This window comes from Lutzomyia longipalpis, chromosome 3 (genome assembly GCF_024334085.1).
Source record: "Lutzomyia longipalpis isolate SR_M1_2022 chromosome 3, ASM2433408v1".
Lineage (NCBI taxonomy): Eukaryota > Metazoa > Arthropoda > Insecta > Diptera > Psychodidae > Lutzomyia > Lutzomyia longipalpis.
Genome location: NC_074709.1, coordinates 28,151,531 through 28,177,174, shown reverse-complemented (window position 1 = coordinate 28,177,174; position 25,644 = coordinate 28,151,531). Strand labels below are relative to the sequence as shown.

The 25,644-nt window shown below is 36.0% G+C and overlaps 1 protein-coding gene across 2 annotated transcripts in view; it reads left to right on the top strand.

The window, feature by feature from the left end:
* The window catches only part of LOC129793621 (homeobox protein caupolican), a 45,880-nt gene extending 20,259 nt beyond the window's left edge, over nt 1-25,621 (top strand). The window contains exons 2-6 of one of the 2 annotated variants that reach the window (XR_008750947.1): nt 2,297-2,632; nt 9,964-10,070; nt 21,282-21,580; nt 22,011-23,743; nt 25,188-25,621. Coding sequence is in view for 1 of the 2 variants with exons in the window: in XM_055833776.1 (XP_055689751.1) it covers nt 2,297-2,632; nt 9,964-10,070; nt 21,282-21,580; nt 22,011-22,774 (1,506 nt within the window). In the remaining variant the exon portion in view is untranslated. Of the gene's footprint in view, nt 1-2,296; nt 2,633-9,963; nt 10,071-21,281; nt 21,581-22,010 lie in introns of both variants that reach the window. The other variant, XM_055833776.1, reaches the window with a different exon arrangement.
* The last annotated feature ends 23 nt before the right edge of the window (nt 25,622-25,644 follow it).

Genomic DNA, 25,644 nt, shown 5'->3' with positions numbered 1-25,644 from the left:
ACCATCCTCTGGCTTAGTTTTTTTTCTATTGCTTTGGGTATTGGGATTTGTTTGTTTTGCCCATGAGCAACAAAGATCTTTGTTGGCAAAAAAAACTCTTAATCAGCTTATGTTGCCTGACAAATTTCAATTGAGTCAAAAAATATTCTCTCTCGTGCTCCAAAGATGGAATTTTTTTGCCTATAATTTTTGGGACCTCAAAAGCGTTGATGAGGGCAAAGTTGTAGAGATGGAAAAATTCGTGGTTTAGAGGCATGGAAAATAGAACAATTCACAGAGAAAAAAATTAAAGAATTAAAATAACATCCCCTAAAATGTCGTTGGTTTTTTTAAGGGTCCCTTTCCCGCGTTGCAACATTCATACTTATATGGTTAATCTTATTTGGTGTGACAGCATGAATTTTTACACGCACAGATGACCCGCAAAAGGGCACACTGGCAGGGCAGAGGCGACAGTTGGGAGAAGCGAGGAGATTTTTATTAATTCGAAGAATTAGTTGGGCTATAAAATCGCACGATGGTGCATCCATAATGAGATTGGATGGTGTTGCGTTTCCCTCATACGGTCTTTTGCTCACCAATCGAGATAATCCATTTGTCTGGGAGACCGCCTCGAAGATTCCAACACACATCAATGTTTTTCAGGGTTTTAATGATCAAACACCCAAAAGCCGACGATCCCGAAGATCGCATGAAAATTGACACCCAAAAGCCATCTTTCAGTTCTATTTGTACAAGAACTGAGAGAGAGAAAAAACCTCAACACTTGACAAACATCCCTGGAGATCCTTGAAAGTCCTCCAAGGATCCTCAACGGTCTTCTATGATCCTCGCAGCTGTGTAGAGAAAGCTGAGAAGATTTCTTTGGACAGAGAATGGGCAGTTAGCTGTGTTTCTTTCAGACACAGCTTTTTTTTTTTGCTGAGAAAAATTTTTTGAGTGATGATCAAATAAAAAACTTTCAAGTGATGCCGTGAAATTGAGCAAATTCAAGGTGTCTTCTGAGTGACACATAAAGAGGAGACTTGTGGTGTGTTGTAACATATTTCATTGAACCACCTTCGAGTGTTTCTCTTATCATAGAGACATGCAGAGGAAAAAATCACAATGTGGATCGCAAACCCCGCGGAATGTGAACAATTATACAAATTGATGGGAAGCTCTTCCTCGCACAGGCTGTTTAGTTAGAGAGACCACTGATATTAATAATTTTGCAATGAATTTCTCTTCAAAATCAAAATTTCTAAACTTTCTTGCAAAGTTTTGAGTCGTAGGACTTGGGAAAAAAACTTCAAAGAGTGAGTTTCGATCCGAAGACTTTTAGCTTGAGGATCCCACAACTTAATCACTGCACCAAATTCTCTCTTATATTTCGCATCAGTAGGAATGGAATAAAGTAACAAAATCATCAAGAAATTCATTTCAAAACTATTTTGCAGACATTTTTAGAACAGTTTGTTCTTTTCTCCCCATTTGGAGTGTTTGGCGATAAGGAAATTGACACGCAGCGATAATTGCCAGAAACACTATTCGGCACTTTTGATGCCAATCGAATTGTTTACTCGAAAACTTGTGTGTCAATTGTGCTGTTCTCCCCGGCGTAACACACATTATTTAGTTGCGACGAATGGTAACAAATGTAATTACATTATTAGGCACTGAACAATGTCAATTTGCGGCTGTGGCAACAGGAAAGTCATGTTATTGATGATCTAAAAATATATAAATCGTCATTTTCTGCAAAATATATATGTATGTACAATTAGGTATAGCCCCCAAAACAACTCATCAATGTTCCAGCTGATGGTGTTCACATTTTCATTAGTCTGACATTCTTTTTTTCCCAGCTCTCCTATCTACATATCTGTTTGTGATAAAAAAAATGTTTTTTGGAGGGAAATATTTACGTAATTTAATTTGGGAATTAATTTGATTTTCCTTTTTTGCTGTGTCTTTCGAATTGCCTCTATGCTGAATTTTTTGGCTGAAATTTTGATAAAACGTTGTGATTTTTAACAATGAAAACCGTTTTGATTTGAATTGCGTTCACTGCAGTCTTCCCAGAAGAATAAAAATCTATAGGAAAACAGCAGGAAATTTCATCTAGATCTTTTTTCTTCTACAATAATTTCCTAATTACATATCTATCAAATAAATTAAATAAACAGATAAAATAAAAGAAGATAAATAAATAAAATGATTGCGTCCACCGCAGTCTTCTAATATTCCTAAAAAAAACTAGGAAAACGGCAGAAAATTTCAACTAGATCTTTTTTTTTCTTTTTATATTTTTCAGAACGCCGTTTCCTCAGCTCCACCATCTCCACCCGCCGCCCCTGTCGCCATGGCTGTGACATCCACCGTACCACCAGGTGCTCGTAGTTCCTCACCCTGTTCAGCCGCCTCAGGACCCCCAACGTCTCGGTGCTGCGACACAGGCAGACCCATATTCACGGATCCCATCACGGGACAAACTGTCTGCTCCTGCCAGTACGATCTGATGGGCTATCAACGTCTTGCGGGTATCCCCGCAGGGGTACCCCTCTCCATGTACGGCAACACCTACCCTGAGGGCTTCCCCGCCTACCTACCCACCCTAGGAGCGGACCAGGCGCCGTTCTACTCGACACCGGTAAGTTGGCAGCCCCTTTCCCGCCCAAAATATTCACAGACAGAGTCACCTTTCTCACCACTTAGCACTTGACCGAGAGAGTAAATGCAAGAGTCTCCGGCAACATGGTTGTCGCTGTGTTTAACACACCCTCATGTCACTCCAATGCTCTGCGGATTTCCAACTTCTGCCACAAGAGTCAAACATATTCCAGTGGCTTGTCTCATGGTTGCTTCCTTGTTCTCAGTGGGTTTTCTTGATTAAAAAGGCATCTCTTTCCTCTCTCTCACACACACTCTGTGTGTGGGGGAGGCAGCAGTGGATGAAGCCCCATGGCACTTGAGCTTTCAACACTCTGTTTCACCGAAAAGTGTGAATTTTGCAGAGACTCTCTGTACACCGATAGAAATCGAATGATTTTTCTTATCTCTGGCCCTGTTTTCTTGTTATTTAAAATTGAATTAAATTTTTTTTCAAAATTATTTTTAATAGAATTTTTGATTCTGTTACAAGATTAAAATAAAAGTTTTCAACCACTTTTAAAATATTAAAAGCGGATTAAAATAAAAGTTTTCAACCACTTTTATTTTAATGGTGCAGCAAAGATTAAATTTTACTTCAAAATTAAATTAAAAAAAAATATTTTCCTCAAAATTGAAAAAAAAAACCATATAATTAATTTATGTCCAATTTTCCACATCAATTCAACAAAAAGGGAAAGAAAACCTTTTATTTTTTTCCAATGATTTCTTACTATTTGAATTAAAATTTCGGAGAATTTAATCTCCTTCTTCAGGTACAATATATTGAGGAAATTCTCTTCTACTTTAATTTTCTTCTTCTACAACGGAAAGGAATTTTTTTGTTAGAAATCTACCAATAATTAAAATAAATAGAAAAATTCAAAACTCTTCTTCAATACTTTCTCAATAAATTCGTGAAAAAGAAAATGAAAAACAAATTAGTTTCTATCAGTGTTCAGTGGGAAAAGTAGAAAGCTCGTGTGCAAGGACATTGCTGTATATGGGAGCAACTTTTGCAGCACATCCAAGTGCAAGTTGTCGGTGGGGTTGTTTCTGCCACAGAGCCCCCCCCCCACCAATTGAAAAGTGTGTATGTGGGTTGATGAGGACACCCCAAAGGGTTGGGCGATGATGGCCAAGTTTCTGGTTGAAGTGCAAAAGCTCAACATACCACAGGGGATGTTAAACACTGAGAGAAGCGTGGAAATAATGTGTGTTGAACATTATGAGTGACTGCGACGGGGAGCTGAAAATATTCCACTTTGTTCCGAAGCAGAGCACCCTCTGAGGGGGGGAGGTGGCAGAAAGCTCCCTGAGGGAAATTGTCGTGCGAGGGTGGAAATTTGTATATTTTGGTACCTGAGGGGCTACGACGGGTGATGTAGTGGGGGATAGGTTAACAAAACCAAATCATGTGCTGGAGGTCCTCCATCTCGCGCGCACATACGTACATATATAGTAAAGCTCAGGTGTGGGGGGTGCGGGCTTTTTGGCATGTTGACTGCGGGAATATAAATACGAGCATCGAAAGTGCTACAAGTCGGGAGTACCATGTCGAACTTCTATTGGCTTTTATGGGTGGTACTTTATCCTGGAGGGAAGGGGATGGGGTTGGGGGTAGGATAGATTTACCGAGAGAAGCCCCAGTTTTTCCCCGCACGCACACCGATTTGCTCAAACATTGTACGAGGATTCTGTGCGACATGCCCCCCAATTGACATATGCATGAGATTCAAATTCACAACTTTGATACACACATCCCCCAATCTCGGGATACCCTCCTCTTGTGCTGAATGTGATTTGATTTAATCACACACACACAATCTCTGCATCCTCCCACCCACCCCCATAGAAGTACTTCATTCAATTTTCATTGATAGCATTCATCGAATGTGGAATCGCGTGAAAATTTCATGACTTTAACCCCTTTTTGGGGGAATCTCTATATGTGAATTTATCCCCCAAAGTAAAGCCTCAAAAGTTTGGCTTTTAGATTGATGTGCGTTGGAGGGAGAAACAATTAATTTTCTTAAGGTATTTGATAGCTTTTGATGTCCTTCATCTTCCCTCAAAAGGACAAATTCGAATATTTGTTCCCTACAAAGTTACAGAGAAAACTGTAAAAAATTTTACATAAGAAGCAATGTAAATCTCAAACTTCAAATCGCTCTCCTGAAAATCAACAAAAATGAGTTAGTATAGTATATTTTCCAACCCTCGATATAATTACTTAAGAAAATAATCACAATTTTTTACAAGGAATGTTTTTAAAAATAATACAAAATAAATTAATTTGTTTTAATGAAACTTAACCCAGATTTGCTTATTAATTAGTAAACTCGGAAAATTTTCTTAATTGCTTTAAAATAGGCATAACAAAATTTAATTTCATAAAATTCAAAAAATTCGTTTAAAGGAAAACTTTAAGAATTTATTTATGTGACAAACTTTGTTACATAAATTGTAAAAAAAAAATATTCCTTGTGCTTCAGAAAATATTTCAGTGTGCTCCGAACTTCTCAGCGACGATTTGATTTTATTACTCTATTCAAAACGTTCAAAATCGTGTCATTCTTGTAGATTTTCTGAATTATTTTTTTTTACATTAAAGATCATAGTTTATTTTTAAATAATAAAAAAACGCATCTAAAGATTTATAAAATCCTCATTAAAAAAAAAATTCAACAAATTAGCAAATCTCTCGGACAAAACTCACGACAGGTGTAAAAGCCCAGGTAACATTGTAACCGTTTTATCAATTTATAGAAGCAGCAAAAGAACTCTGGGGGAAAAAAAAAGTAGAAAAAAAGTAACAATTCAAACAACGAAACCCATTAGGGGAATTATATGGAATAAATGACCGTAATAAATTCCTTTTGGGCGGCATGTGTAATAAAAGCAATGTGGGCCCAAAAGGTTTTGATGTGGATGTTAATATAGCGCGCACGATGGCTCTCTAAGGAGAGCCTGATGGCTAATTCGGGTGTGGTCACCCCGAATAGATAAATTCTCTCCCTCCCTTGAAAGGAACAACAAAAAAATAGAGAAATGAAGAGCGATTGTAAATAACAGATTATAGCGCTTCTTGAGACGTGCTGCAGCCATTTTTTTTCTCGGAGGGTGTGAAGGAAAATATTTGTGTGGCTCACATTGTTATGGTAAGCCCGTGAGATTCCAATTGATCTTAATAGATTTATCAAATTAACTCCAAATTTACGATGCATGCGCCCCATTATTGCCATTATTAGTGGAGAAAATCATCTCTTTTCCTTCCAAATTTGTTTCGCCTTTTCAGCTCTTTTTCTTTCCTCACCCAAAATAGAGATTCTTCTCTTTTATTGGTTTGAAGATGGGAGATTTTGGATGTTTGTGGATTAATTTTCTTGCACTCCGGTGGGCTGCAGGCCATATGAATGTTCTGATGGGGCAATTCAGAGAATTTTGGGTTTCCTTTCTGTTTTTTTTTTGTGGGCTTTGACTACAAATTGATCAATTTTTTTTCACGTTGTCTACAAAAGAATTTAAAATAGAACATTTTGTTGATTTTTATTTCTTCTAGAGGAGGAGCTTTATCTTGGATTTTTTTTTTCACTCTTTAATCTTTCCCGGGAATTTTCGTCCTAAGGTTCTTCTTAGAATTTTATTTAGAATATTTTTTTTCCTAACAGATTGTTCCTTAAAAGATCCTCGGAAGTTCCCATCCTAGAAGATTTTTTTTTAGATTTTTTCTTGGAACGTTTTTTCCCTCAAAATTCGTTGCCAGATTTATTTTCCTTCAAGCATTAATTCTCAGATTTTCTTACATAATATTGTGAGAGCCAAGGAAACTCTAGGTAGAGAGAGAAAATTCTCAATATGTATGTTTTGCCATTGAGAATTGTGGCGCCGCGACAAATTTCCATTCGTAGAGCCACACATTGATGATTTGCCGCATTTTGTATAGAAAAAGAACATGGCAATGATAATGCGAAACATTCATATGCCGAGAGGAGAATATGCATATCGCAAAGACAAACATATCGACGAATGACATACATAAGACATAAATATTTTCCACCTTTTTTGCAATCTCCCTCAACCATCTTGCGGGGCAGGGGGGAGGGGAACGCCGGGAAAAGATATTGAGAGGAGAAAGAGCCTTCCATTTGCAATGAATTTTTGCATATGGAAGACAATTTATTGCACGTAAGTGAAACACCTCAAGTGTAGTCCGTGTTATTAGATTAAAAGATGCGATATGCCATTGGAGATACATACAGTTTGTATAGATAAAAAGTCACTCTTGTACGTCTCTGTTCAGCCGGGGGAGGGGTTGCTATCTGGGGAATAATTGAGCATTTATTCCGAATATTTGTTTATGTGGTTTAATGTTTTTTTTTTAGATTTGTTGGTCCTTTTAAAAACAATTTAAACGTTTTACGTTACTCAAAAATTTCTTTTTTGAAGAGAATTTATTTCATAAATATTCAGAATTTATGCAAATATTTGCTCTATAAATTACGAATATTTGTTCCTTTTTCCCCTCAGATAATCACCCCTTAATTCATTTTCTTTTCAATTTTTCTTCATCTCTCTACAATACTACTAAAACGGATATTGCAGAGTAAATTGCAAAATTTGCGCGCCACTTTGTAAATTTTGCGCAATTTTGCACTGCAATGTAGGTGACCCCCTCCCGTTTTAGCGGGAATTTATATACAAAATGTACGTACATACATATTAGATGACACACAAATAATCACAAATAATGTTGTCGAAATATCCTCCTTGGCCAATCACAGAGTAAGAGGGATTCAAAGAAACCAGCAAAGTACCTCTCTTATCTCAATTTTTTATCTCTCTCTCCATCATCCATGAACATAGCTTGATTCATTATACATAGCATTAGCACATGTACATAGCAAAAGAGAGCTCACGAGGATGCGCAGCAAGCGATATGGGGGCACTAAATGGGAATAATTGATTACTATATCCAATTAATTGACTCAATTTGGTATTCACGTCTCGAATCTCCTCAACAGCACTTTTGATATCTCCATATGGTGGTTTTTATTTCCATTACTCATCGCACCGATACCACGCAATGCGAGATTTTCATTAAAATATCATCCAACTATATACAATGTTGAAATTGTCGGCATATTGGTGAGGAGAGAGGAGCGGGAGGGGGAGAATCTCCACACACAACTTCTTGCAAGAGAGTCCATTCGATGTGTATTTATTTTCCAATAAATTAAACACAATAAAATACACTACCTGACACTCAATACTGATAAGAGCTGTGCGTCGTTGTTGGCTGTTGTATGAGATTGTAAAATAGTGATTTTATATTTTGTTAAATTTGCACTTTTCTGATTAAAAGTTCGACCATAAATGTTGCTGATGGTGTCGAAAGACACAACCAGGGTCGTACTACGGGTGCTGCAGGACGGGGCGGGGAGGCAACTACAATTAAATTGAAAACTCCTATCGCTGTGGGATGTTCTTATCAGGGGAAAGAAGTTGAATAGAGAATTTATATTGTTCTTATTTTCTTCTTCCATTCTATTTGTTGGAAAATAGCTTTTAATTTCTCATGCCTTTTTTTTTTCCACAGTGTTCTATGTAGGTTTTCTTTGTATCTATTAAACAGTCAGAACTCTTCTTTGCAGCATCAGATTCTTTTTATTTATTTATATTAATTTTTTAAATTCAATTTTGGGTGTTTTATTTTCACTTTACATCTCGATAAAAAATTATAATAACTAGATTAGGCTGAATTTATTTTTAATTCATGTCCTATCTTCCAATGGAATATCCATGGATGTTCTTAAATTTTCTAACAATTTTTCCTAATTTTTTGTAACAGATTTGATTGAAATTTAATCTCAATTGAATTCAATTTTATCTTTTAAACCTTCTCAAAGATTTATTGGAAAAATCTATTAATTTAAGAATATATCCGTGGAAGGTTCTTGGGAATTATCCGTGGAGAAATCAGTAATTTTTCCGTATTTATTTCCATGTGAGATTTTTGCATAAGAAATTAAACTTTAGTAACTTACTTAAGAATGAGAATTTTTAAAAACTTTTGATGATTTATTCGACTGAAAATCATAAAAATTAAACAAATATTAATTAAGAATTTCTGAGTAAAATATGTTGCTCAAAAATCATCAACAGAGAGACTTTTGAGGCGATTTTAGCACCCAAGACCGCGCTCTAAGCAAACAAAGCGTTTCCCTGAAGTTTAATTTCTTGCATTTTATAGACTAAAAATTCTCCCCTCTGGTGGTGCCTGAAAAATCCAAATGGAATAGCAAATGCAAGATAAGAAGTGTCTCTCCAATATTATGTATAATATACCATTAACAAGAAACTGTGACGATAGGCAATATAGGCAAGATAGTGTCGTCTTTCCTTCTCTCCGCCACTCTATCACTCATTAACATGCAACTTTTGATACTTTGACAATGTAAAATAGCAAAGCGATGGAGGAACAAACAGAAAAAAACGTCCAACGCGTATTATCACGGAAAATAAATGTTAACTTGTAATGAAATTTGTTATTCGGCTCCGAAATTGATTTCCATAAGTCAGCGTTCATTGAAATAAATCACAAACATTCTCTCTTGTCTTTTTTTTTGCTTTTTCAAGACATACTACCCAACGTTACGATAACACGCAGCTTGACCCCTTGACACTTGTCTCACCAAGCTCTTTCACTTATAGCTCTCCATTTCGGTGCCTTTTTTTTGCTTTTCTTGACATGCCTAGAAAATTTATGAAGATTATTTTAAATTACATCGAAAATTACATGGGTGGAACATTTTTTTCTTCAGCAGATAAATTGGGTTGTGCTGTAGGAGAAGAAAAAAAAAGATTCTCTTTATATTCAACATGATTCATGTGATGAATTATTGAGATTTCGAGGAGACAAACTAGTGGGCTATATTGTTGAGAGACTAGAAAAAGTCACACAAAAGAGAAAATGTTGTAGAAAATATTTAATCTATTCAATATTTGGTGATTTTGGATGATCCTTTATTCGTTTTTTTCTGCATAAAAGATGATTTTTTAATATTTTCCGTGGAAACTTCCTTGGAATGTCGTAGGAAATGCCTTTTCTGTGTCTTTAACTTCTTATCTGATAAATCTTCAATTTTATCAATTTGCGAACTCTTTTCAAATTAATTTTCTGATTTGAAAAAATATTTTTTTCTGATTATGATAACCCAAAAATTTTTTACTATAAAATTCCTAGTTTCCACGGACATTTCTTTATTTCTCCACAGTGAACTTTCCTAGTTTTTTTTTTTTTAATTTTAAAATATTTTATTTTTCTTCCAGGCTGGAGCTCTGGAACTGAAGGAGAATTTAGCAGCTGGTGGAGCTCCATGGCCATATCCGGTTTATCATTCCTACGAGGCAGCCTTCGCTGGATACCCCTTTAATGGGTAAGTTAAAGTTTTTCTAATTTTTCTTATGATTCCCCTCATCCAAAAAAAATCTCCAAGACGTTAAAGCTTGTAGTCTGCTAACAGACAAGCACCAAACTTTGTTCCCAAAGATAGACAAAAAGCGAAAAAAATGACTCAAAAAATTCTTGTAAGGAAACTATTTTCGTTACAATCTGCTATTGACATGAGTTTTTTTTTCCTACACACCGCGTGCTGCTGGAGGGCCGCTTGTGGGTGTAAAAAAAGTTGAAAAATTATTGTTGAAAATGTTCTTTTAATTGCGGAAACATTTGTGTGTGAAAATAACAAATTGGTGTGGATTGATTTGGGTTTTCAGCTCATCATATTACTCTAACTTAGTGGCAATTGTGGGGGTGTGCGCGAGGAGAGGAGAGGGTGGAAGGAGGAAAAGGAAACTCTGGTGTTGGTATCTTTTACATTTCTTCGTGTTCAAGTCGATAATAACATATCGATCCTCCTTCGTTGTGGTAAGAACATGAATTTATGTCACCAATGAGTCACTTTTGGACGACTCGCTCTTCGTTTTTCTTTTAAAGAAGACAGAGAGAGAGAGAGAGAGAAGAAATTCATGAGACGAATAATATTTTATTATATTGTTGGTGGTTGGAGGAAAGTTGCAGGATGTACGATAAAATCTGTCACGTCTGTTTGTAATAAACGGAATGATTTCTTTTGTAAATACAAATAAATAATAATATCCGCACGACAGGAGGTGATGAGAAATGCGAGAGAGGCACCAAAAGGGAGGGAAGCAAAAGAAGAAGAAGAAGAAAAAAGAAAGACGAATACCATTTTAATTATTTCCAAATTTTCATACCAAATGCGTGATCCGACTGTCTATTTGGGCCTCTGGGTGGAAGTGTTGATTGGAAGAGATTTACAGGGAACATGGCAAAAAAATTATGTACATACCATGAGGTTGACTACCTTATATTGATCACTCTCAAGGGGCTGACAAGTTCTGAAAAATTATATTTTTTATGATTCTTAACGAGAATTTTTAAAATGTTTTTGTTTAATGTAATTAACTTCTATTCTGCTTCAAAAAATGATTATGAATTTTATCAAAAAAATATCATTTATGACGTCACTTTGGCTCAGACATACGTATATGTAGATTCAATTTTTTACTCATCTGATGGAGAATTAAAATTAAATTGTGAGTTTATAAGTAAAAAGGATTTAAACTCTGAATAGAATCTTGAATTTCTTTCACAAAAACGATTTTTTATGAAATTCTTAAAGAAATTAAAAGAATTCTAAATTTTTGAAAAAAAAATCATTATTCTCTTTCAAAATATTCGGAATATTCACTCTATTTATTCGAAAGATTCGAACAGATTTCGAATAATAAATTCATTCGCAAAATTGTTTAGATTTCATAAATTATACGACGTTAAAAAAAATAAGACGTTAAAAATAAGAAAAGTTCTATCATTTACTACTTATCAGCCCCCTTTGAAGTCTCGTTGATTGCTGTATAGGAAAAAAATTTAAAGTGCACCACCAATTGATTTTTCTGCTGGTGACTTTGCATTTCTTATTATATTATCACTACCTCGCTTGAATTAGTAATCAATTCCTCGTAATTGTTAAACACGAGTTCTTTCGAAAAAGGAGACATGAAGAGAGTTTGGAATAAAGTTAAAAAAAAAAAGAATCACTATTCATCGCCAATACTCACCGTATCTATGGCTTTGGATTGGTAAGAGATGATCTAAACAAGACGTTATTGATTATAAAAAATGCGGGGGTGTGGGGTGTTGCATAGCACACAGTATGAGCTCAAAATGGGAAACCAATAAAAACGATTATTGCTGCTTTTGCGTGTCAACATTGATTTTTGAGCTTCGCGGCATATTTTGTGGACTTGTAGAGACGCGCAACACAGCACATTACCTTCCCCGCGATGTGTGACCGGAAATTGGAGGCCCATAAGTGGCTTCAGTTGCGCGAATATACTCATAAAGACGTGTTTGAGTGTCTCTCTGCCGTTGAATATATCCTGCACGTCTATTCCGTATGTTTTTCAGCTCATTCCAGCCAGACCTCCATGTCTGGAAGCCCCCAAAAAAGATCCCAAAAGTCGGCAAATTTTTGCCAAAAAAGAATTTTTTATTCATGAAAATTATCATGAAAATGTGATGCAACATGGGCGCAAACAAGAGGCAAAAAAAAACTTAATAAAATAACTTTGTGCAGAGCCACCTCCCTCGCTACTCTGCGGAAGATTCGTGAAAAATGATCTCATTAAAATTCGGAAGCACCCAAATTACCATTTAACAGATGAATATCTGGGAGACTCTGGCAAAAGTCTAACAATTTCGCGAAGAGATAATCGCATTTTGTCATAATTTACGTTGGAAATGAATATCCAGAATTAATGCGTTCATTTTTTCTTTCATTTTGTGGTCTTTTATACCTAATTAATATGTCTTTTGCCAAACAAAATAATTAAGCTCTCTGCCCGAGATTTGAATATTCAATTCAAACGGAAACTTTCTTTTGTGTTCCATTTGAATTATTATGTAGGTATAGGTATTGAAAAAAAATTCTCTTCTACAAAATGAATAATTTGTAGAGAGCTAATTTAAATTTATTAGGAGAGTCGTTAGAAGTTTTGATAACGGTTGCATTAGTGTTTCGATTTAAATGAAAATGAATGAGAAGATTAAGGAATTGACAACTTTTCTTTTCTTCAAATATTTTAATTACCTACATATATAATCAAATAATAAAAACCAAAAAAAAAGAATTTATTGAACTTCTCTTTCGGAGAAAGAACTAGAATAAAATTCAGAAATAAATAAAAGGAATAAAAGCTCCAAAAATACATATGAGGATTTTTTTTCTATTGGAACACTTCTGGGGGGGTGGAAAAGAAGCATGAGGGTGGGTGGAAAAAAATCAATCGCTGGTAGTGTCTAGTAAATGTCCAAATAAATCCCTCCATTGTGAATTGTGGTGTGCACGGAGGCATCGAAAAAATCACCCCAAAACACGGCACTGAAAGAGCTTTTAGACGCCTCAATTGAATTTTTCGGCAATGTGGGGGTGGGCCCATTTGGGGGGGGATGATTTTTTGTCACACACAGTCCAACTTTTCTGCACTCCCCTTTAGCGTTGTGCCTACACATCATGACGTGTGTGTGTACGAGGTCTTTTGTGACAAGGCGCTGAAAGCTTCACCTCCTCCCTGCATGTTCTGTGCTTTTTCCATGAAAATCCCGCGGCCTACAACCCCTCAAGCTGTGTTAATGGGGAGAGGCTCCCTCGCTGCCAACCTACGCTCCCTGTGACGACAGAATGGCAGCGAGGGACAAGTGAGTGAATTATAAATCCGACGTCCAATTAGATAACATAGCCTTCACCTGCTATTCCGGCAATTTTTTTCCGCAACTTTACACCCAAAATCTGCGACTTCTCTGCCCTAATTCCCTCTTCTGTCCTGACATCATCATGAAAAATCTCTCCCTTCGCTGACTGAGAGAGGTCCACCTCTTCCCCTGCGACAAATATTGACGTTCCTTTTTTTCAACAATGAAGATTAACAGCTAAAGTCAGTGGAAACTATCAGAAAGAGGAAGTAAAATGTTAATTGAAATCTCGCATTGATTGGTCATTTTTGAGTTATTTTTAGTAATTTTCCCGGCAATTTTGGAGGGGATTTGTGATTGATTTTCTGTGGAAAATTTTAAAGATATTTGAGTGAAGTGTTTACTAATTCAAAATGGCTGTCCGAGCGTCCTTTTCAGTGGAAAATGGGACGCCATCTTGAAGCATTTTTAAGCTTCAAGTAATTTAATAAATAAATTATTATTTCCTTAATATTATTTCTCAGTAATTTGGGATGATCTCTCTATCGATATCTTGCGAAGAATTAAAGAGATTTAGAGTTAAATTAAATAAAGATCCAATATGATCGCCAAAAACGCGTCCTTTTACAGTTGAATTTTCTGCGCCATCTTGCAGCATTTTTAAGCTTTTAAATTGATTAAAAATTATCCATTAAAAATCATTGAAGCTTTTCTTAAACTCTTCAGCAAATTTTTAATCAACTGAAAGCTTTCAATCGATTATTTTAACCTCAAAACTTTTACCATAATTTTCTCTTACAAAGTAAATGTTTTTTGAAGTTTTCTTTGGACATTCTTGAAGTAATTGAAATTTCCTAAACACAGATGTAAAATTTATCGCAAAATCTTAAATAAATTTTAACTATTTCAAGATTTAAGAACATAGAATTGGCCACGGTGATCAACAAAATCCTTCAAGGGTTAAATGAATAATTTTCATCCAAAACCTCATAAAGTTCAGTCAGTTTAGCCACAATTTTTCATTAGAAGAATTGCATGTTAAACATTAATTGAGCTGAAGTTCAACAAAAGAATTGTTAAAGAGAAAAAAATCATTAAGAATAATGAATTTTTGAGTGGGACAATCCCTAACAAGAAACCCCAAAGTGATGCCCAAAGTGATCTCTTGCTGTACGCGTGGTTGTCCCACACTGGTGACCATCATTGTTGTATCTGACGTTGAACAACTGAAACATTTAATTCACGCTCTCTTAATTCCCTGTGCGCCCATCTTTTCTCGTCTTCTAAGCCACAAGACATGGAAAAGTGTAACTCATAATTCTCTTTTGGCCACTCTGGGAGTGGATGGAATTCTGTGGCGGCAGCAGTGAATTAATCGGCGCAATGGTGATGTGAAAAGGGTGGGGGAGGGGAGAGTGAGTTAATGGAGAAAATGTGGCTCAACAAATATAAATTAATAAAAGACACGAAAGTTCATTGAATGTCGAGTATTGACCACTCCTTCGGAGTTACTTCTTTGCCTCTCTGAGTTCCCTCTTATCGGTGTGCCAGCGCCGATTGGGACGCTCCGGCTGTGCTGTTTAGATGTGGGGGGATTAAAAGCTCGCATACTGTGCAACATGCGCAGAGGAGCCCCATTTTCACATCGTTCCCATCAGCTGTCCCGAGGATTATGCCAGCGACACACAACATCATCCCAGTGTGTGTTGTTGCAACATCCAAACGACAGCCCGCCGGCACTATTGTCCGGCGGCGGGAGGTGGAGGCTGGCAGGAGGGACCTTTCGGCTGTCCCAGCCCATGTATCGTTGTTCATTCAATTGAAAAATCCAGAATGGCGTTGCGATGAACGGACATCGTGGGCTTTTTCTGGGAGTCTCCTCGCATTTTCCACACAAGCAACCCCCTACCTCCCCATCCCCCCTTTGCATGCGGCTTATGTTATGCCGACAAGTGCCTTCCCTCGTCCATTGAGCCGCCTCTCTCCTGGACAAACTCAATGCGACAGCCGAATCACCAGGCGCCTCCATTGCATACATAGCTTAATTCTATTGGAAATGATTTTTAAATGCAAAAGAACTTTTATGCCAAAATATTCCTGGCTGTTTTGTATTTGTTTTTGAGGGAATTTATTTTTATGAGGTAGAGGAAAATTTAATAAGTTCACCCTGTAAAGGATTTTTGCAATTTTTGAATTATTCTCTTAAGGAAATTATTTTAATGAATTAATTTGAAGATTTATTTGGGGAATAAATCACAAAATCGTCAATAACTTTGGTTCTATTTGTTCGATTTTGGTAAAATTAAGCTTAAATGAAAGCTCAGACGAAGATTTATAAATATCTAGAACAAACGAAGTGTCGCTCTAGATTAATGAAAAGTGATCAGAAAGATTTTTTTTGATTATTTTCTATATTATTCTGAACGTTTTTCTTCTTAAAAAAATTCTAGTTTTCTTCGTTAAAAGAGAGAAAAACAATATTTTCTTCAATTCATTTTTTCTCAGTGTATCCAAAGTGGCTACTTTATCATTGTCCATCACCTACCGTTGCTAACAAAGACACGGATTGAGAAAGAAAAGAAAACATGCTGTACACCTACTAATTAATTTTTTTTGAGCATGTGAGGTGCATCAGTTTGCTGAAAGCCCATCAAAGAGTTCTTCTTGTTTTGTGGGGAAGAAAATATGACAAGACATAGCCCATTACTTCGATACTTTATTCGCCCATTTTTATCCGCAAGAGCCCCCCAAACAATTGAGTGTGATGGCGAGAGCTCCCTGAAAGCACTTTTAGCTTCTTCTTCTCTCTGTGATTTTATGTTGCGTTAAAAATGTAATTAATGTATAATATGGGTGTTTTATCACCGGAAAATCTCCATGGATGTCTCATATTCAACTTGGCTCTTTCTCTTCACACCGCACCACTCGCAGCATTCCATTTCCTTCTTGCGATGTTACTTCTTCGTTTGTTCGTTTTGTGAGCGTGTCTCCTCCTTTGTCATTTTTATACAACATCTGACTGTTTGTAATTCATAATCAGAATTGGTTCCCATAGGAAGCAACGGCCGCGCAAAGGCTTGAGTAACTCCGCATCCGTGCCACACATCTCATGGATGCCCTCTGTGTTGTGTCTTTTAGAGAGTTTTTGAGTCCATATAGAGCAGGTGGTTTCATAAGAATGCCATCAGTCAGCTTATTTGTCGCCTCTGCGAACGCCAATTGCTATGTATATGATGTCTCCGAGTCTAATTAATAACAATTTCTTGCGCAATAAAAATTAATAAATTCACCGCGATATTACATTGCGATATTGGTCAATAAATTTCAATTAAGAAGCCCTCAATTAATTTCCTTCTATGCAAGAGAACTTTTTCTTTTTTGCTAAAAAGCTCTCAACTCCCTTCATTTTCAATTAATTCTCGTTGTTTGTTTCATTTTATGTATGTCATACATGCCATGAGTGTTGATAAATCAACGCTGCAATCGATATTCCGCGCCGAAGCATCAACCACACATAACATGTTTGTTATGCATTTCGAGAAAAGAACATAAAGAATATTTCTAAACAACTCCAAAATAAATGTAATTCCTAATCTCCACTGTCAATCTATTTGAAAAGAAAATCCACAAGATGAATTGTGGCAGGGAATTGTTGTTTCTTTTGAAGTTTTTTTTTTCTCCACACATATCACGCCTTCCGTGTTGATATGAAATTCCAATTGAAAAAGTTCAAATTGGCAATTTTATTCACATTCATCGTGCAAAATTTCCAATTCAAAATCAAATAAATTAATCGTCAAATTGATTAACTGGGAATATATTTTAGAAAAAAAAATGTGTTTGGGGCACTTTTTGAGAGTGGGGACAAATGGGAGACAAGATGTCTCAGACACACCAATGTTTGTTTTGATTTTCCTGTATTAACTGAAAATTTATTAATAAGTAGATTTTCACGAATTCTTCATCGTTTTTAGGTAGAAATTAAATTTCAAGAAAGGAAAGGGGACGCTTTTTTGTAACTAGGCGTCTCCACTGCTATGAAAATTAAACAAAAAATTGATAAGATAATAAAACTTACCAGGCGCTTCCATTTCACTTCAACATTTCAAAAAATCTATAAGCGGAATTTAAATATTATTATTCTGTTTATTTTTGAATGAACTAGAAATACTACAATGCCTACCAGGCGACTCCATTGCAAGGAAAACTAAATTTTGATTGCAAATATATTTTTTTTGCTCCATCACGAGCTTCCATCTTTAATGATTTTTATTCAAATGTTAAGTAAAAAAAAGAAGTAAAAAATTGATGGAGGCACCTAGTGGTCAGACAGTCAGTTCAGAATTTGATAGAAATTTTAGTTTACTGGGCTAAACTTTTCAATAGAATTTTAAACATTTATAACAGATTCAAATGGAGACGCCTGGTTGCCACTAGGCGCCTCCACTGTACTTCAAATAATTCAATAATGTAAAGTTTTAAATTTTTAAGAGATTTTAGCATTTCTTTTGCTTTAATTCTATGACAGAAATTAGACAGATTTTGAGATCAATCTTCAGGCAAATGAAGTTTAGAAAATAAACCATTAAATTGCAAAAGAAATACCCTTCACCAGGCGCCTCCATATATCGGCTGCTAAAGCTTCCAAATGATTTTAAAAGCTCTCAAAAGTCAAAATATTGGTGTGTCTGGAACATCTTGGCACGCACAGTGTGTCTTCTTCGATCACAAAGGTCTTCGATAGCTACCACACAGGCATCTTCCGTGCACAAAGAGGCGTTAAAAATATAAAAGGTGTGTAATATATATATAATTTTTTTTTCTCTTCCTATAAGTAGATGAGTGATTAATAAATCAAGCGAGTGAGACAACCACACGCTTCGTTTATGTGGAGTTACCTTAATAAGCACATCCAAAATGTATGGGCATAGAAAAATATAAATGTCTCCCCATTTTTGAGGCAGCACAACACAACAATGTGTGTCACACTATTAAATAGCTATAACATCACACCTGCAACATACCAATGTGAATACAAAATGTTCCAACATATTAAATTTACATACGACTAAACAAATGTCTCCAGAAGCAATTTTAATTCTCGTCTAATTGATTTTAGAGGCTAAAAGAGTAAAATTAATACACGCCATTTACATCAATTCGCAGTGGAATTGAGAATTTTAATTACAACGCCCCCATCGCATGTGATTGTTGTTTTCAGCATAAATTACATATACAGTGCGAAGGAGATTGTCGTCAGGAATCTCCGTACGTGGTGGCATTTACATCTTTATGGTCTCTTTTACCATTTACAATGTTTAGGAAAATTTTTAATGAAAATGTTGTAGAAAAAAAAATTATTCGTTAAACAAGAGATGTCAATTTGGACGTTATGTTAAATCAAGATCATTCTCCTCTCAGAAATTTTACAACTACGAACAATTTATAAGAAAAATCCTTCAAATATTGACAAAAATTCAGAATTTATGAACTCTAAAAACCACTTCAAAGCTCTTTGTAACTGATCAATCAGACAGAATCAATTGAATTTTAACTATTAACTAAAAATGCCAAAAAAAGCTCACTCAAAGCTCATGTGTGGTAAATGAAAACAAAGCATAATTAAATTAGCAAAGAATTTCTGCGGCCGTTTTTGCAATCAAAAATCCCATCAAGAGGTTGTTCTGCTTCGTGAATTTCTGTCCCATTCGCATTGAATCATACAGAGTCTCCCCTCGCAGCTTTTTTTCCCTTGCAACCAAAAGGGGGTCTGTGTAAAAAAGCTCATTCTGTGGGTTTTTAAATCTCACCGCAGCAGTATAGCCGGCGGACAAAAAAGCTCTCTCTCGCTCTGAATTGAAGGGAAAGGGTTGGGAGCACTAGAGTAGGGTGGCAGGGCGATGTAAAAAAAAAAGAATGAAGCCTCAGCCCAGATTGCAGAGCGCAGCAGCTTCACGTTGCAAAATATACAGTGTGTGGCATGGCTGGAAGTCACCATCTGCTTCACTAAATTGTGTGCAACTTTCGTGATAGTTAATGGGGATGATACTCCAGAGAGGTACTACATACATACATACATGTATTGGGTGGGTGGGTGGGTGGTGAAATTGAGTCAGAGGTAGTAACTATGTGTGCTCTGTATGTTGGGGTATAAATGCGCCGTATGATTCGGGTTGTATGGAAGTTCACTCGGATGGATTAATCGTCGTCATGGTGACTCTAAAGCAAGCCCCGCGGAGCTAAGCACCTCGTTCAGCAACACTCGCAGAATAACGCGATCACGTCTGCATCACTGAATTCGCGCAAAATTTATCAAAATCAGCCAGTTTGTGTCTGCAAATACAACTCACTCTGAGCACTCTGAGGGGGCCCAGGGGGCGGGGAGGACAGCCATGCAAAATAAAGAAGCTATGTAATGCTAGTTGATGGTACACAGCAAGGTGCTTTGGACACACTTTTTGTTTATTTTTGAGGAGCTTTCATTGGATGTTATCAAAATGAATTTTATTAGAACACAAATAAAATTTTGTTTGAATTAATTAGATTGATCAATATTTGACCAAAGATTGATCAATCTAAGATCAAATCTAATTGCATAATAATTGATCATCTACATGAAATTATATTGACTCCATATTGAATCAATCTTGTGTGAAAATTTCGAATAATTTTTAAGGGCAATTTTTTAATAAACTATTTGGCTTAAGTACATGATTAAGGATTTTAAAGATTCAGACTGAAATAGATAATCTTTCTTTACATTTTTCAGTGTTTTGAGAACTTTTATTTGCTTGAAAAATCAGCTCAAAAATTGTCTTCATATCTGTCTTGATAAATTAATGATTTGAAGAGAGCAATTAAGATTAATCAAGAAGATTCATTCTTAATATTTATGTTTTTTCTTCCTTTCTGGCTTCTTAAGAACCTTTATTTGCCTGAAAATTTATCTAAAAAATTATCTTTATTAGTTTTTGTCTTAATATTATGGCAAAGTAATTGTCAAAATCTCTTAAAATATATGGTTTAGCTCAACCCGGCGCCTTCACTGGAGTTTAAAATAATTAAATTCAATCAAACTCATAACTAAATGTCTAACAACCAGGCGCATCCATCAATTTTTCTACTTCTTTTAGCAAATTTTTCTGGTTAAAAACCTCCAAGACAAAATTCTTCATGACTTTATGATGTATTCTTTAACTGCTTAATCAAGAATCAAAGTAAAAACTACAGTAAAAAAAATTCTTTCAAGAACCTTTCAACAAACAGTTAATGTTCTTTAATAAAATAAGTGTTTAATGAAAAGACGTATTGCGTGCATTTGAGACATCTTGCCTTCCGTCTTGAACATAAAGCAATATGATGTTGTCACGACAGTGGGAGGCGTCAGAGTGAGAAAACAAGTGCGTGATCCAACATGGCGAGGGTGGGCCCCTTTCTTCATCATCTACTCCTGGCAACAACAAAAAACCCACGAAGAAAAAAAGGAAGATCAGCGAGAAAAAAAGTACCAAAGTCTCATTTAAGTTTACCGATTTGGCGGATGGCTGAACTTTGACCTCTTCGTGATTTTTCCTCTCGCGACAGACACAAACAGTTTTTTTTCATTTCCCATATCCATCCACCCACACAAGGGAGCTTTTTTTCTACCAAAGCTTCCAAACAAGAAGGAAAACATGGAGGATTTTTTTTGGAGAAAGTTAAAGAGAGAGAGAGAAATTGACAAAATTAAATTCCTTTCATGACCTTCCGTTTTTGCTGTGAAATTGCAAAAGTTTCTCTCTCTGCACTCATCACAAGGAGTGGAGAAAATTTCTTTTCTTCTTCTCAGGCATTTTATTGAGAGATTTATTTATATTTTATTTTATTGCAGGTACGGTATGGACCTCAATGGCGCCCGCCGGAAGAATGCAACGAGAGAAACCACGAGCACCCTCAAAGCGTGGCTGAATGAGCATAAAAAGAACCCCTACCCCACGAAAGGGGAGAAAATCATGCTGGCAATTATAACGAAGATGACGCTGACGCAGGTGTCGACGTGGTTTGCCAATGCACGCCGGCGGCTGAAGAAGGAGAACAAAATGACGTGGGAGCCGCGGAATCGCGTCGATGACGACGATGCCAATGTAGACGACGACGATAGGAAGAGTACAGATGGGAAAGACTTATTAGGTGAGTTTTCCTTTAAGAAGATTTTCTTCATTTGAAAAAGTTTGAGCATAAAGATCGTTAAATTTTGAAAAATATCGTATTGTTGAATTTTAAAAGAAAAATATTGAATCTTTAATAGTTTTTTTCAGTTTTTTAATATATTTTTTAGTTAAAAAGAATAAGAGGTTGAAAATTAAACTAAACCTGTTTTATTTTGGAAAATTTTCCTTAAATATAAGGGAAAAAATATTTGAGGTTAGATCATTTCACTAAGATTCTTAGGTTAGGACTCCATCGTTAACAAATCCTTAAAATTCAATGAATTTGGATAGGATTTCTAAGAATCTCATAAACAATGTTATTCGATAAAAGTCTAAAAATACTTTCAGTTTGTTTTTAGGTTAACCAATTTAACAAAAATAAACGTTGATTTATTCCCACCCTTGGACAGATTCTAAGGACTCAGGAACAGGTTCAAGTGAAGATGGCGACCGGCCGTCAAATCGTTTGGAGATGCTTGATCGATCGGGTGCCGGCGATGGGCGCGACAGTGAGTGGTCGGAATCACGACCAGGTAGCGGTCCGGGTTCTCCGGAGATGTACGATCGTCCCACAGTGAATCATCCCCTCCTCCATCCGGCTGCCCTGCACTTCCGCCCGCCAACGAGTTCCCCACCCGACGGAGGCCCCCCACCGGGTGCTAGCACAAACCCCAGCGTCATCAGTAAGCCCCGCATCTGGTCGCTGGCCGACATGGCGAGCAAGGAGAGCAAAGACCACTCACCGGAACCACCACCACCAACATCCGCGGCTGCAGCTGCGGCACTGTACTGTGGCCCCGGAAAGATCATGTCACCCCTGGCCGGGCGGATGCCCCTGCACCATCCATCGCCGTATGCCCGCCCTGAATTCTATCGCACATTCTACGGGCCGGCGCATTTGACGGCGGGGCCGCCGGACATGGCGCTCATTGAATCGTATCAGCGAACATTCGGTGCTAGTCTAGCCCACAATGGCCTCCCAATGAATCATCCCCTAAGCTCCGTGATCTCCAAAGCGGCTGCCGGCCAGCCGCCATTCGCACCGCTCAGCCTCACGACGAATGTGGCAAATACAGCCCCACCCCCGGGCGCCTCACCGTCCGCCTCAAGCACTTCCTCAGGCGACGCCACGACGGCTAAGCTATCCCCAGGCGGGGCGCCGACTAAGCCATGACCATTGGCCGCCATGGGGGAGCTCCCCAGTGACCAGCAAGTGCTCATACGACCGTGATTCCACGGCTGCCGCCGCGAAAACTCGGAGACACCCTCCCCCGTTAACGCCCACAGAATTTTGGACAATAAAATAAAATGTGATTGAACAGACAACAAAAAGAAAAACTCTAAAAAGCCCCCCAAAAAAAACCATCGAGGCGCGATACCCACTCATAAATATTTTTTGATAAAAAAAACTCTAAAAGCTCCTGAATTAAACGAAAAAAAATTAGAAAATAAAAAAAATCAGGGTAAGAAATCCGGTGCATTGTTGCAGTGAAGGACACACACAGAGAAGCTTTCAGGTGGGGCTAAAAAGGGAACGCGTGTCTTGAACTCTGGACTTGTGGACAAATTAATGCAGATTTCACTCTCTAAAATTAAATTGCAAATTAATTAAGAATAAAGAAATTAAAGAAAAATAAATTAAATAAAAAAAAAATACCAAAATGGAGTGCTCGGAGTGATGAAACCAAATAATAATTAATGAAAAGAAAAAATAATAAAAGAAGTGCATTCGGATAGCCGGGAAGGCACGCAAGGGCAACCAAGGACAAGAGAGAGTGTCTCAAGTAGACTGACAAAGTGGGGGTATATTTCTTGGGGCGTCACAACCACCCCGACGTGGGATTGAACCTCAAAACGGAATTTTACAGCCGCGCACAATTCCGTAGAATTTATCAACCCCCTGTGCGCGGAAGTATTTATAAAAAAAAATAAATGGACAACAGTGTAGCGAGTAAAATGTAAATTAAATTAAAGAAAAAAAGAAAAAAATTCTATATAGAAGAAAAGTGAGTAAAAATAGTGTTAAATGTGATAATGGACTCATTGATTTTTCACTGTAATAAAAGGTCGTAAATAGTGAATTTTTGAACATGAAACGCCCCCTCAAGCTGAACCTGATTGATACAACTTTTATGTTTCAAATGTAAGTTTTGTCAACAAAGATTTATCTCATAAACATTTATTTATTGTTGTCTCTCGCAAAAAAAGTAAAAATCTCCGAAGAAAAAAATTATAAAAAGCTAAAGGAAAAAACGTTAGCAACGGATATTTTTTGAATTTGATTTTTTGGTAGTTTTGACAGTGGTGGATTTGACAGTTGTGATGAATTTGAGTTAACATTTTAAAAACCTTTCAACGCTGAAATTAAATTTTATTAATTTTGGACGTGAAAGAACGATTTTTCACATAATCGAATTTTTTTTCAACATTTTGTAACTTTTTCATTTTTAATAGATGTCAGAGTTTTTAACAGAACTTTGACAGCACTGACGTTTCTTAAATTCTTTAAAATGTTTGTTTAACCGTCAAAACATTTTGATTTTAAATAAAAATACCCTTTTATTAAAAAATCAAATTCACGAAATGCTCAAAATCCGCCACTAATATTCCCCTTTCCTCTGATAAAAAAAATACTTTTCAGCCCCTCAGAAAAATACATTTGAAAAAAATCAAGCTGCAAATTTTCTTTCTCTTTGAATATTTATCAATCGAATTGCGTGATGGATATAAAATGAATTTATTGTATCGCGCAATGTACCCGAAGAGAACAAGAAGTTTCGTTTTTTAGTTTTTTTTTCTTTTTGAAAATTGTGACCAAATAAAAAGCGATAATAAAATTTATTCTATGGAATGCCGATGGAATAACAGGGTGAATCGGATGAATTTCATTTAAATGTGACACGAAAACTCCCACAAAACGAAGCACAAAATGTATCGAGAAAAAATATTGAATTCTTTTTTTTCTTCTGCAGTACACACTTGTGTACCAAAAGAAATTTATTTTGAAAAATTCAATGGGAAAAAAATGGAGGAAAATTCATGGAAAATTTGGGAAAATTTACTTTGAGGATTTTGAGAGCTCTGAAAATAAATTCTTTCGACTAATTTTCATTTTAATTTTCTTGGTTGTGTTCTGTAAAGAAGAAATTCTTGATGTCACTGAGATTTCAGTACAAGCTCTTGAAATTATTGGACCCAAAGAAGTTAAAAATTACAAATAATTTTTTTTTAATTAATTTGATTTAAAGAAATAAAATTTAAGAATAGTTTTTGTAAATTCTCATTTATCCGTTTAATTAAAAGATAAGCCTTTTGACCTATTTTTACACTTAATTTCTCACTTTTTGACCCCTATAAAATCCTCAATTTTCCCACAAAATTGATAGATAAAAACTTTTTGAAATTTTCAACAAATAAATAATAAATTTTCAATGAACTTTCTCATAGATTAAACAACCAAAAAAAAAGAAAATTTTCCCAGATTTTCCAAAAGACAAAAAAAAACATGAAAACAGTGTTTTCTCCTGCATTTCTCCTCGCTAGATTACTTCTTATTACCTACATATATTGTATTTTCCCTATCGCAGTGAAAGATACCATAAATTCACAGAAGAATAGATGATGAAAAAAACAGGTACTATATAGGTGAAAAAAAGTGTAAAAAGATGATGAAAAAAGAATGGAAAAAAATTGTGAATAAAGGTAAAGAAAAATGCAAAGAAGAATAAATAGCAGCAAAAGAGGTTTTGTGTACATAGTATCAATAAAATTAATTAAGAGAGAGAGACGTTAATTAGTAATGAGAAAAAAAATGGAGGAATAATAAGAATATGGAATACAGTAACAGTTAATGAAAAAAATGTACTAATGAAAATATTGTGTATAGATATTTACATAATTCTGTATAATTAAATATCATTTAGAGGAACGTAATGTTAAAGTCTAGTTGCAATAAAAAATATTAAAATATATGAAATGAGATGATACAGCAAATGAATGAATGAAAAAAAATTAGACCACAGATTAGAGCTTTATACTTTGCAT